Source organism: Magnusiomyces paraingens, assembly GCF_902498895.1.
Source record: "Magnusiomyces paraingens strain CBS 517.90 genome assembly, contig: contig1, whole genome shotgun sequence".
NCBI classification, from domain to species: Eukaryota; Fungi; Ascomycota; class Dipodascomycetes; order Dipodascales; family Dipodascaceae; genus Magnusiomyces; species Magnusiomyces paraingens.
The window spans coordinates 5,415,782-5,429,694 of record NW_022474067.1 but is presented as its reverse complement, the minus strand read 5'-3'; the positions used below and the strand labels follow the sequence as shown (position 1 = coordinate 5,429,694).

The 13,913-nt window shown below is 33.3% G+C and overlaps 2 protein-coding genes across 2 annotated transcripts; both read right to left on the bottom strand.

The window, feature by feature from the left end:
* Positions 1–5,728: 5,728 nt before the first annotated feature.
* SAPINGB_P001651 (uncharacterized protein) lies at positions 5,729–8,763 on the bottom strand (the record flags this gene model as incomplete). The annotated part of the gene is made up of 2 exons (XM_031996372.1): positions 5,729–8,407; positions 8,689–8,763. 2 exons carry the CDS (start codon positions 8,761–8,763, stop codon positions 5,729–5,731), a joined length of 2,754 nt encoding a protein of 917 aa, XP_031852263.1.
* Positions 8,764–9,850: 1,087 nt separating this feature from the next.
* SAPINGB_P001650 (uncharacterized protein) lies at positions 9,851–11,989 on the bottom strand (the record flags this gene model as incomplete). Its single annotated transcript, XM_031996371.1, has 1 exon — positions 9,851–11,989. The coding sequence occupies one exon, from the start codon at positions 11,987–11,989 to the stop codon at positions 9,851–9,853; it is 2,139 nt and encodes a 712-aa protein (XP_031852262.1).
* Positions 11,990–13,913: the final 1,924 nt, after the last annotated feature.

Genomic DNA, 13,913 nt, shown 5'->3' with positions numbered 1-13,913 from the left:
GAAAATTTTCATTGTCTTGATAAAAAGTTTAAAATTGATGATGGTTTTTGATGGCCAAAATCAAAGTTTGATGAAGTTAACTCTACATTGGCTAATACCCTAAACGATAAAATTCCAGGAGATGATGGAATTACTGGCAAAGTTTTAAAGATGGCGAGGTAAAATAAAGACTATGAGGAAAAGTTTATATAGCTTTTTTAAGCTTGTGTGAAGTTTAGATACTACCCATGAGTCTGGAAACATGGTATTATTATCGTTATACCTAAATCTAAGGAATCTGACTATTCAAAGCCAAGTGCATATCAACCAATTTCCTTATTTAAGATCCCATCTAAGGTACTACAAAAGATTATACAAAAATAGAATGACCAAACTAACAACACACTTGCTTCTGCCAGAGCAATATGGAGGAAGACAAGGTTCTTGTGCTACGGATGCTGTTTTGGAACTTGTCCAAAAAATTGAAATTAGTAAAGAAAAAATTTCTGCTATCCTATGCTTATTGATATTCAAGGAGCTTTTGCTAATGCTAACAGAAATATCTTGGCAGACACAATGGAGATATATGACCCTACCCAAAGCACTTATAAACTGGGAATATAAGCTTTTTAGTCAAAGGGAAACTATTTAGTATGCTCATGGACCGAAGAAAAAAATCAGCGCAAAAAAAAAAAAATAAAACAGAACTGATATTCTACAAAACTAGAATATTTTACTTGATATATTTCATACCATTGCATTATGCAATTAAATAATGCGATGAAACACCTTTTGGCCTTATTAATGAGGTAACAATTACCGCTGACGGTAAAATTGAAGGAAATATCAAAAGCCTAATCAATATATTGAAAAAAAGTTGCAACTGGGCTAAATCAAGAATGACCAAAAATTTATTAGGATGATAAATTGAGTTTTATTCATTTTTTTAAAAAAAAAATGAAACTTAAAAAATGAAAAAATGCAACTTATTTCATTTAATGGGGAACTTGGTGTACCCCAGAATGAATTTAAATTGCTTGGAATCAGTTTGAACAACCCTCTCAATTTTAAAATTTATATTTTGAATAAAATCAAAAAACAAGAAAAGCGGTTGGTACTATTTGAAATCTTGGTGACATGCAAAAAGGTATGCAGCGGTTGGCGATCAGATCCTTGTATATTGTTTGCGTGAGGACAATTGTGGAATATGGCTTTGAGAAGAATTGTTGGTGCTTATTGCACAACTCTTATAGCGGTATTACAAATCAAAGCTGGTATTATGCCATAATTTTTTACAGAAATTTATGGTGGAACTAACAGCTCTGCATTCACACCTGAATATTAGCAAAGTTAACTCTATTGATAGTAATTTGTTATCTTTGATTAAAAATTACCAATTGCAAATGCTAACCACGCTTTACATTTTGGAGAAAGATGAAAGAGACCTGATGATTAAAAAGGATGAAAAGTGACAATTCAAGACGGTAGAGCATCTTACACCGACGAAACGGCAGAATTAGATGATTGGAATTTTGAAGAAACTAGTAATGGAAGAATGGCATGAAATGCATTGGAATAGTAATAAGTATATATGGTATCACAAGATCACAGTGGAGTAGAATTGTCACAGGTGTGATCATGAAGAATGATAATTGAAGGATATTGAGTAACATTACTCAGTTTTGCACAAGCCATGGTAATTTTTTGCGTATATACCGTATATGGTTTAAAAAGTTTGGAATTGAAAAGGATAGTTAAAACTGCAAGTGTGGAGAGCTGGAAACAGTTCATCACATTTTGGTTGAGTGTCCCTTGCTTGAAGGAGAAAAAAAATGGATTGAAACGGATATTTCCAGATATGGACATGTCGACTCACTTAAACAGTTCAATTGGCTTGCAAGAGCTTGGAAATTTATATCTGCTTGGAGGGATTGAAAAAATCACAGTGTTGGTGAAGACAAGTGGAACATAAGTTGAGGATATTTGGCTTTTGTCCCCCTTGTTTTTCTTAAGCAGGCATTGAGACTTTATTTCCAAGTATTGGGGATACAATGTTGAAGTCAAATAAAAAAAATCTTTGAGAAAATGGAAATCTATATAGCAAAAGCATAGAAGCTAGTGTTGACGTTGATTATATATAATTTTACAATCTTTGAATCAATAAATAAATAAATAATTTAATATTTATTGAGTTTTCTCATTATAGAAAATATAATTAGATTTAATAAAATAAGTTTCATTGACTCTTGATATTCATACGATATAACTATTACAGACGATTAAAAAAAATTTATATTTATTTAAATTTATTAAACTTATTAAATTTTATAATATCGACATCAATGCTTTCTCTGCCAAAAGTTTTGCTCGAAAAGGATATTAGAAATCTAAATATTTATGAATTATTGAATTATTAAGTTGCACCTTTCTATGCATTTATCCAAAAATTGAAATTTGGTAATAGCCTCAGTGAATAGATTATATATTTTTAACAATTCAGAGCAGAAAATTTTTTATAAGGAACTTTTTTTTGTGGTTAAAAATTTTAATGTACATAAAAGAGAACTCTGAAATAAAACTATCATATTGATAATGAAACTGAAGCTTTTGGGGATGTTTTAAAAAAAGTAAGGAAAACTTTGATAAAGTAAATTAGTGTTATAAAATTTGGAAGATTTTTAAAGTATATTGAACCAAAACGGAAAGATACTATTATGCCACAAATCTGAAAAGAAGAAAAAAAAATTGATTATTACCATCAAATAAAAAAAAAAAAATAAGTATTGTGCTTCTATCTGAAATTGTTCATGGCGCTAATTGTGTATTTGAGATTGATGACGACTCTGGAAGGCTAAAATTAGAGACTGATGAATTCGATTTTGCATTAGTTGAAACTCCAAATCACAAAAATTTGAATAATCATTCAGCTACTTAAAATGGTTTAATCATGGAATGGTAAACTGGTCACTGAAAACAAGTTCCCCAAAACCTTTAAATTTTTTAATATTAAATAGGGTACGAATTAATATTTGTAAAATTTTTGTTTATCACAGAAAGCGTTAGTGGTTTAGCGGTAAAATTCGTCGTTGCCATCGACGAGCCCCCGGTTCGACTCCGGGCTGACGCATATTTCTTTTTTTTGTTTAAAATTATTTACAAGGTAACAGTTTGGTCAATGTTTTTTCCAATTTTTTTTTTTTTTTTTTTTTTTTTTTTTTTGAAATGTGGGTTTTGTGGTGTTGGTGTAAAGTTTTTATTTTTCTTTAGTGTGTAAGAAAAATGATGACATAATAATAATGATTTTTAATTTTTCTTCATAACCTGTAAGACATATCAAACTGTTATAAACACCAACCTAAAAAGGAGTTTTAGTCTTCAAATCCATTTTGCTTAGAAGAGATAAATCAATCATATCAATAAAAGTCAGTGACTTTGTTTTGTAGACTAACAGTTCTTTTTCATTTTTTGAAATGAGTTCTATTTTTTTATTTGTTACCTCTACACTTGCATAATAACTATTTGTACACACATCTGCAATATTACAAATAAGCCAATTAATTGGCATTTTTTAGAGTTTAAACTTTAAAAACTTTAAAAAGTTAAACACAACTTCAAACCACCACCTCCAAATATATATTTTGTTTCTTGAAACTTCAAAAAAAAAAAAAGAATTATAAAAATTAAAGAAAAAGGAAATAATTAAAAACAAAAAGATAACGACACCAGCAGGACTCGAACCTGCGCGGGAAATCCCAAAAGATTTCTAATCTTTCGCCTTAACCGCTCGGCCATAGTGCCTAATCACGTGATATTTAGAGCTGTCTGACCTAAAAAAGCCACCTTGAATTAAATACATATTTTACCAGATTTTGGGGCACGTTGATAGGGGGAAAGGGCTGGATAGTGTAAAGGATAACAAATTCGCTTGAATGCGGAAGATACTGGGTTTGATTTCAAGAATACCCCCTTTTCCTGAGGATGTGTATGGGAGCATACACCTAGACTGAAAACCATAGGCTGCCCTGGTTACAGGAATGCCGACTCTTCCATACAGTCTAAATAGCCTGCAGGTGATTTCGGGCCGTATATCTGGCGGAAGAGATTAAGAAATACACGGGCGTCCGTGAAGATAAGTGGAAATGGGTTGGGAAGGTTTTGGGACCGACAGACTGGTTCTCCCTGTTCCTCGTAAGCTGGCATCAGGGCCCATCTTCCGGGCTACCGGAGACGCACAGAACAGAAACCACCCGTACTAAAAAGGTACAAATGAAAAACCGGCAAGTCACATAGTCAAGACAATAAAAGGATAGCGCAGATGCTGATGTTATATAGTTCTATAACCCTTGAATAAAAACAAACAAACAAACAAGGCACGTTGATGAAGACAAGTGGAGATAAGTTGGGAAGGTTTGGTTATTGTTAACCCCCTGTTCCTCGTAAGCTGGCATCAGGACTTATTTTCGGGCTGTTGGAGATGCAATGTTGAAGGCAAAATTAAAAGTTTATTATTAAAATGAAAAGATATATAGTATGGACAAGAAGGATAGCGCAGATGCTGATGTTATATAATTCTATAACCCTTGAATAAAAACAAACAAACAAACATAGTCTTTAAAAAATAACCAAATTTTTAATATCAGTTATAGTTACAAGTCAATATTATTTAAATAAAATAAAAAAAATCTTTTAAAATACTGTAAAAAAGTTTAATACTGGAAGAAAAAAAAAAAAAAAACGACTAGTCGTCATAAGTGCCAGTGATTTTAAATCTATATTTTATTTTTAAATAATCTTAAAACAAAGTAAAATATTTCACCTTGAATTTTAAAGATTTAAAAAAAAAATTAACATTACAATAATTGCTATTGTGATGCTAAGTATAAAAAATGGGTTGGTTTAAAAAACAACTCAAAAAGTTTGGAAATTGCCAAAGTTAATAAACAATAAAAGATTATTGTTCTCAATAGATTAAAAAAAAACTAAGGTAAAAAAAATAAATAAATTTTGTTATTTGAAAAATCTAAAAAAAATATGTGTGTATTTATAATTAATCCTATTCAACATAAATTCACCATTTCATAAAAGAAAATTTTATCCCACCACTATTTAACACTTGAATTCATAAAAATTGTATATTTAGTTTTTTTTTATTATTAATTGTATAATGGTGACCCTGGTCATTTCAAAAAAAAAAAAAAAAAAAAAAAAAAAAAGAAAGAAAAAGGATCTGGGTATGAGAAATTCAAGTATTTAAGACAGTTTGAAAACTTCCGAGGGATAATTCACTTAAACCCAATGTTTTGTTTATTTTTTTTTTGTTTTTATTCAAGGGTCCTAGAATTATATAGCATCAGTATATGTGCTATCCTTCTTAATCTTACTATATATTTTTTCATTTTCGTGATACATTTTTAATTTGACTTTAACAATGCTTCTCCAACAGCTTTAAAAGAAATTCATCTGTCATCTTATAAGTAATAAAAATCTAACTTGCCCCAAAATTGTTTGTTTGTTTGTTTTTATTCAAGGGTTATCGAATTATATAACATCAGCATCTCCGCTATCCTTCTTGTCCATACTATATATCTTTTCATTTTAATAATAAACTTTTAATTTTGCCTTCAACAATGCATCTCCAACACACCGAAAATAAGTCCTGATGCCAGCTTACGAGGAACAGGGGGTTAAAAATAACCAAACCTTCCCAACTTATCTCCACTTGTCTTCATCAACGCTGTAATTGTATTTCTTAATCCCTCCAAGCAGAGATAAAGCTTACAATCTCTTGTAAGCCAGTTAAACTGTTTAAGAGAGTCGACATGTCCATCTCTGGAGATATCCGTTTCAGTTCTTTTCTTTCCTCTTCAAGCAAAGGACACTCAACTAAAATGTGATGAACTGTTTCCAGCTCTCCACATTTGCAGTTGTAACTATCCTTTTCAATTTCAAACTTTTTAAACCATGCGCCAAAGTTGCCATGGCCTGTGCGAAATTGAGTAATATTACCCAAGTTCCTTCGACTATCTTTCTTCATGATCACTCCCGTAACCATTTTGGAAAGATTATCAGTACATTTCGACTCCACTGTGATATTATGATACCACAGATCCTTACTGCTGTTCCAATACATTTCTTGCCATTCTTCCATTGCTTGTTTCTTCAAAATTCCAATCGTCTGATATTGTTGTTGTTTCAGTGTAAGAGGTTCAACCCTCTTGCATTTTCGTTTTTCATCCTTTTTAATCATATAGTCTCTATCATCTTTCGCCAACATGTAAAGCGTGGTTAGCTTTGCAATTGGAGATTTCTCAATCAATGTTAACAAATGACCATTAATAGGATTAGTTTTGCTAATATTTAGGTGTAAACGAATAGCTTTTCGTGCCACCATAAATTTTAGCCTAATACTATATGGCATAATACCAGCTTCCTTTTGTAGTACCGCAATAGGAGTTGTGCGATAAGCACCAACAATTCTTCTTAAAGCCATGTTCTGCATCACTTCCAACTTGTGGATTTCTCCTTTCAAGACTTTATGATGCCAAATTTCTAAGCCATATTCAACAATTGGTCTCACGCAAGCAATATACAGTGATCTGACTGCAGACCCTCGCATACCTTTTTGCACGACACCAAGATGCCAAATAGCACCAACAGCTTTTCTTGCTTTATTGATTTTATTCAAAATATGAGATTTAAAATCAAGCAGATTGTTCAAAGTAATTCCAAGCAATTTAACTTCCTTCTGGGGTTCACGAAGTTCTCCATTAGGTAAAGTAAGTTGCACTTTCTCATCTTTAGGTTTCACATTTTTTGTAAAATGAATAAAACCCAATTTATCACCCAAATCAATTTTGGTCATTCTTGATTTAGCCCAATTACAACATTTTTCTAATATGTTGCTTAAGCTTTTGGTATTTTCTTCAATTTTACCTTCAACGGTAATAGTCACATCATCAATAAAGCCAAAAGGAGTTCCACCCCATTCTTTAATGGCATGATACATTGGTGTGGAATATATCAAAAAAAGTAGTGGTGAAATAGGTGAGCCTTGTGGAATTCCAGTACTAATTTTTTGCACTGATCCTTTTCTTCGGTCCATGAGCATACTAGCTTCTCTTTCACTTACAAATTGGTACGTTCGGTATGCTCTTGGCTTTGAATAGTCAGGTTTCTTAGGTTTAGGTATAACAACAATAATGCCATGTCTCCAGACTTTTGGGTGGTATCCAAACTTCACACAAGCTTGGAGAAGCTTGAAACACCTTTCCTTTAAGTCTTTATTCAGCCATGCCATCTTTAAAACTTTGCCAGTAATTCCATCGTCTCCTGGAGCTTTATCATTTGGGGTATCACCCAATGCAGAGTCAACTTCATCAAACTCTAATTTTGGCCATCGAGAATCGTCATCAATTTCAAACTCTCTATCAAGACCATGATCAATTTCAGGTAGAAGTGCCTTCCATATTTCATGTCTTTTTTCGTCAACAGTAGTAGTGAGAGTTCCATCTTCTTTTCTAATTTGTGGTATAATGGTATCATTGCTTTTTGGATTAATATACTTCAAAATCTTCCAAATGTCATTTCCTTCTAAACTAGACAAATATTTATTCCATTGCTCAGTACTTGCTTCACGCAAACTGTGGTCAAAAATTTTTCTAGCTTTTTTCGCCTCTTCGATTTTTTGTCGTTTCAAAGCCAAAGAAGGTTGCCTTTGACGGGCTTCCCTTTTAGCTTCTAGCGCTTTTTCTAACTTCTCCCTTAATTCTTGATTCCAATAGCGTTTGAACTTTTTCATCACCTTAACTTCATTCATCGACTTTGCCATTGCTCTTTTTACAACCTCCTCAAGAACTTTAGCTTGGTCATCAATTTGGTCAGTTGATTTTAGAGGTTTGTTATGCACATTAAAATCTTTAATGGCAGAAGAAAGCTCCTTGTCAAACTTTTCCCAATCTGCATTCTTAATATTCAATCTCTTCACCGAAGTAAAAACTTCATCCCCGTTTTTACTCTGAGACATAGAGATGTCCCACTCCACAATTGAGTGATCACTTAGTGTATTTTCATCCACTCCACTAAATGAAATTCTATGAAGTAAGTCCACTGAACCATAAACCAAATCAATATTGGTTCTATTGTTGTATATTTTTTGATTTCTTGGAGTAATTAACATCATATCATTTTCATGTAGCCACTCAACAACTTCATCTGCTTCCGTATTCGGACCTGCCCTTGATTCCCATTCCTTGTGATGTAAGTTATAATCACCTGCAATGACAATCTTTGAGTATTGTTCCTTGATTTCCCGTTTGAGAAACTCAAAAACCGGTGGCTCAGGGTATTTCTTGGATGGTTTCGGTTGATTATAGACATTGACAATTGTAATGTCTTTAACCAAAATGGTAACCATATCTCGATTTGTAAACTTTTCAATTTTAGTAGTTAATGCTCGTAATTCAGAGTGAGACCTAATGTAAGTAATTGCTCTTCATTTATTTTCTTTTTTTCCAGTTTCTGTAAAAATATTGTTTGTTTGTTTGTTTTTATTCAAGGGTTATAGAACTATATATAACATCAGCACCTGCGCTATCCTTTTATTGTCTGACTATGTGACTTGCCGGTTTTCATTTGTACCTTTTTAGTACGGGTGGTTTCTGTTCTGTGCGTCTCCGGTAGCCCGGAAGATGGGCCCTGATGCCAGCTTACGAGGAACAGGGAGAACCAGTCTGTCGGTCCCAAAACCTTCCCAACCCATTTCCACTTATCTTCACCGACGCCCATGTATTTCTTAATCTCTTCCGTCAGAGATACGGCCCGCAATCACCTGCAGGCTATTTAGACTGTACGGAAGAGTCGGCATTCCTGTAACCAGGGTAGCCTATGGTTTTTCAGTCTAGGTGTATACTCCCGTACACATCCTCAGGAAAAGGGGGTATTCTGGGAATCGAACCCAGTATCTTCCGCTGTCGAGCAAACGTGTTATCCTTTAAACCATCCAGCCCTTTCCCCTATAATTTTAAAGACTATTTTTGCAAAGGTTACTACACAGTTTGATATCAAGATTATTAGGTATGTCACGAATTTTTAAAAACCCATAATAACGCCGTTGTAGTATAGTGGTTAGTACACTTCGTTGTGGCTTCAAAAATCGAACAATTCCGAAGAAACCTCAGTTCGATTCTGGGCAACGGCATTATTTTTTTTAATTTTTTTGCTCAATTTAATTTATTTTTTTATTTTTTTCATTTAATTTTTTTTATTTTTTGACTGTTTTATTTGTTTTTCCTTCCTCATTCTCTAATTGTAAATAATTATTTATGTTATAATATATCTACTATAGTTGGCAATGAGTAAGAAAATATTTCTTATCTTTTATTTTTTTTATTTTTTTATTTTTTTATTTTTTTATTTTTTGACATATGTGCGCACGCGGGCAATTGTTAGTGAGTGAGAGAATTGGATTTTCATATGCAATTATAAAAATAAAATAAAATAAAATAAAATATACCCAGTTTTTTTTTTTTTTTTTTTTTTAACTACAAGAATCGGGCTATGCCAAACTCCGAAACTTTCCTTATCATCATCACTGAAAAAAAAAATAAAAAAAAATAAAATATAATTTTTCAAGCTAGTTAAAATCACAATTATTTAAAGTATATAATTTTTTTTTTTTAAGACCAAATAAATAAATAAATTTGTTTTAAATAAATAAAGCAAGAGAAACAATTTTTTTTAATAATTAAAAATACACAGTAATAATAAATAATAGTAGCAGTAATAAACAAAAAAAAAAAAAAAAAAAAAGGCAAATTCATAATCGTAAACAAGTCATTAAAAAAAAAAAACAAAAAAAAGCAAAAGACCACTTTTAAGCATTGGAAGGTCCTGCCTCAGAAGTCTCGGTGGTCGTAGTAGCAGCAGGTGTACTTGAACTAGAAGTAGAAGTAGAAGCTGAAGCTGAAGCAGCCTCTTCATCCTTCTCCCCCTCAAAGTCATCAAAGCACAGCATGCGGACCATACCATCATCACTACCACTGGCCAGACGTGTATCGCTCAAACACACAGAAGTAACATGAGAAGTATGGTCATTAAAGGTGTGCCAGTTGCGGCCCGATTGCAGGTCCCAGACCTTAACAAGCTTGTCATGGGATCCAGACACCACTCGGAAGTTATCTGCGGCAATCCCCCAGATACCCTCAATGTGGCCGAAAAAGGTGCGAACACAGGCACCCGTGTTGACATCCCACATCTTGATGGTTGAGTCGAGAGATGCAGACAAGATATGTGTAGGGCGAGCATTCATACGTCTGGTGCGTTCCTCGACGCTGAAGGGATCTGAAGAGCGAGGAGGAGTATAGAAGGATGGTCTTACAGTGGGCTGGTTGTTTGAGTCAAGAGTAGAGAAACTTCTGCGAGAAACCGAGTCGTCAAAAGTTTGACGTTCTTCAGAGAGTTGGCGACGCGAAGAGTTGGGCGAAAGAGCACCTGAGTCTTCTGATTCTTGTGAAGAGGTGGTAGCAGGCTGGTGGGGTCTAGCAAGGTTGCGACGAGGAGGAACAGAGCATCCATGTTCATCACCTTGGAGGTGATCAATGTAAAGAGGGATGACAGATTGGATTTGAGCGACATGGCTGCCCTCAGAGCCAGGTTGGCTAAAGACACGGATGCAGTTTTTGGTTACGAGATCCCACATGCGGATTGTAGCATCTTGAGAGCCCGAGTAGAGAGTGCCAGAAGCCGAGTGGACGCGGACACTTTGGACCCAGTCGGTGTGTCCGCGGAGAGTGAAACATGTTTTTGTAGTAAAGTTCCAGACCTTGATGTTATTGTCAGCCGAGCCTGAGGCAATGAGACGTTGGTCGCAGTCAATACACAGGACAGGGCCTTCGTGGCCGCGAAAGGTGCAAACGCAGTCACCTTTGCGGTAGTCCCAGACACGGACGGTAGTATCACGGGAAGCAGTGATGAGCTTGAGGTTATCAAACTTGAGGGCACTAATAGCGGAGAGATGGCCCTTAAGGGTGCGGACAAGCTTGCCAGTTTCCACATCCCAGATCGAGACGAGGCCATCATAAGTACCAGTGATGAGATATTGTTCATCAAACTGGAGACACAGGACTGGGGATGGGTGCTCAAAAGTGAGAGTACGGTAACGGCCATTGCGCCAGTTAGCCTCGATGCAGTAGCGCTCCTTGTAAACATCTTTCCATGGGCGGGTTCGTCGTTTTTTGGTTTGGATTTCTGAAGAGGAAGATGTAGATTCATTTGGACGTTTACCGTGGTCATTTATTGTGGCTGCACCCTCATTCATGGCCTTGAGGCGGGCCTCAATAGCGCGCTTAGAGTCGTGAAGGCGCTTCTTTTCGAGCAGCGGCAGACCCCAGCCACATTTTGTACATTTTTTGTTAATGTGTTGTTCACACATTCTGTGCCAAACAATATCATCATCTGCTAATTGTTTCCACTTTTTGCTAACTTGGGCAGCTCTACAGAGTGAAGTTGAGTCAAGATAGGAAAGGATTTTAAAAGAGATTTCTGGTGGAAGGGCTGAGAGGAAATCGATTCGAATGAGGTTATCGAGCATGGAAGAGACTTGGGAGAGTTGTGGGAAACAACATTGGGCAAGAAGGCCCTTGAGGATAAGAGATCGTTGGCTTGCTGGTGCAGCAGAGAATATTGACCAGACGTGAGAGATGGCTGTACGGTCTACATCTGAGAGCTTGTCGATATCACCTTGGATTTCAGTCATTTGGTTTGCATCAGCTTGGCGATTACACGAGACCTCAGGGTGATGTCTGTAGCAGTATTTTTTCATTCTGTTTTCAGGGACACGAGTGTTGATGACAGGTTTATTGTGGTTAAAGAGGACTGGTTGTGGGGATGTAGAGGAAGATGCGGTTGGAGTTGAAGGGGTTGAAGAGTCTTGTAGAGGAGTTGATGGGAGAGATTCTTTAAGAGGAGGTAAAGGATGGTTTAGTAGATCTGCAATGGATGTTGGATGGTTCATTGTGTATATTTATATTGTAAATATATAAATAAGAAAATATTTGGATATTTATAAATAAATTGTATGTATAAAAGATTTGTTCAAAATAAAAGATTTGGGGAAGTCCTGGGGGTTTTATATAAAAAAAAAAATAATAAAAAAAAATAACCTTGCCAATCTTTTTTTTTTTTTTTTTTTTTTTTTTTATGTTAAAAAAGTGATCGGTTTGGGTTAGGGATTTGAATTATTTTATTTTAAATTTTTTTTTTGTTGCAATGGGGCCCTTTCATTCCACAATTCCACAATTTCACAATTCCACAATTTCACAATTTCAACTACATCAACACCAACACCTTAGCGGTTCTCCTTTTTTTTTTTTTTTTTTTGTTAGATAACCAACGGAGTGCGTCTTTTTTTATTTTTTTATTTTTTTATTTTTTTATTTTTTTATTTTTTTATTTTTTTATTTTTTTATTTTTTTATTTTTATTTTGATTGAATCTCTAATCTTTAAGAAAAAAAAATTGAGATTCTAATTGATTTGAATTTTCAATTGAATCTTTTATTATAGATGATATACAATTTTATTTTTTATTTTTTATTTTTTATTTTTTTGCTTGTATTTTTTTTTTTTTTTGTTACTCCATCAAAGCATCTATGAGTGGTGCTATTCCACGTGACATTAGTCAATGTACTCTACTGTGGCGTCTCAAAAAAAAAAAAAATAATTCTATATAACCCGCCACAGAAAGTTTTATTTTCACGTGACGTTACGTGACAAAAAGCCACAGATGGCGTCATTTTATTTAAGAGAAAAAAAAAAGAGAGACAGCAGGGAAGAAATAAAAAAAAAAAAAAAAAAAAAAAAAGCCACACTTATACACAAACACACAAACACACAAACACACAAACACACAAACAAACAAACAAACACACACAAAAATCCAAATTTTTTTTTTTTTAATACCAGCAAGCCACAATTTTAATTTTAATTTTATATATATCTATATGTATACATACATACAATCTCAAATCTACACAGTAGTAACAGCCACTGAAAAAAAAAAAAAAAAATTTATATATCAACCAAACAAAACAAAAGAACTGTGGCTGAACTTTTCAAATATTCTTGACGGACCTCCGAAAATCATTTGAGGCTACTTGATCTGGTGGAGAAGGGAAAAAAAAAAATTAAAATAAAATAAAAGTGTCATGCGCCACAACTCCGTCCGATTGATTATTATTTATGTATTTATTTATCAAAAAAAAAAATTAAATACTTTTAAATCTTCAATAAAAAATTCAAAAAAATTCAAAAAAATTCAAAAAAATTCAAAAAAATTCAAATTTTACCTTCAACTTGGGACTTTTTTTTTTTATTTTATTTTATCTTTCATAATTGATTTCACCCATGAAGAGTAAAAGGCGCTTTAATGGAAAAGCATTTAGAAGAGTTTTTTTTTTTTTTTTAAAAAAAAAAAAAAAGCAATCTTAAAGTGTATCTATCTATATATCTATCTTTGTTTTTTTTTTTTTTTTTTTTTTTCTTTCTTACTAGGCATTCTTTAAATCTCAAATGAGATATTTATTTTGTTTCTGCTCGGATCTCCGTAGAGTATATTCAACTGTGATAATTATAAAAAAAGAAGAAACAAAAGAATAGTTAAAAACAAAAATAACATCAACATTTTTTTTTTGTGGCTTTCTTTCACATATAAATGATTTTATTATTATCATTATTATTATAATAATATGTGAAAATCAATAATCATTCTATATAAAAGTACCCAAAAATTATTATTGTTATTATTATTATTACCACCTTTTTTTTTTTTATTTCTTTTGTACCCAAAATTATGGATCTACATCTTACTTCTTCATTATTCTTAAACATTAAAAAAAAAAGCCACTTTTGCAACAACAACAACAACAACAACAAATGAATT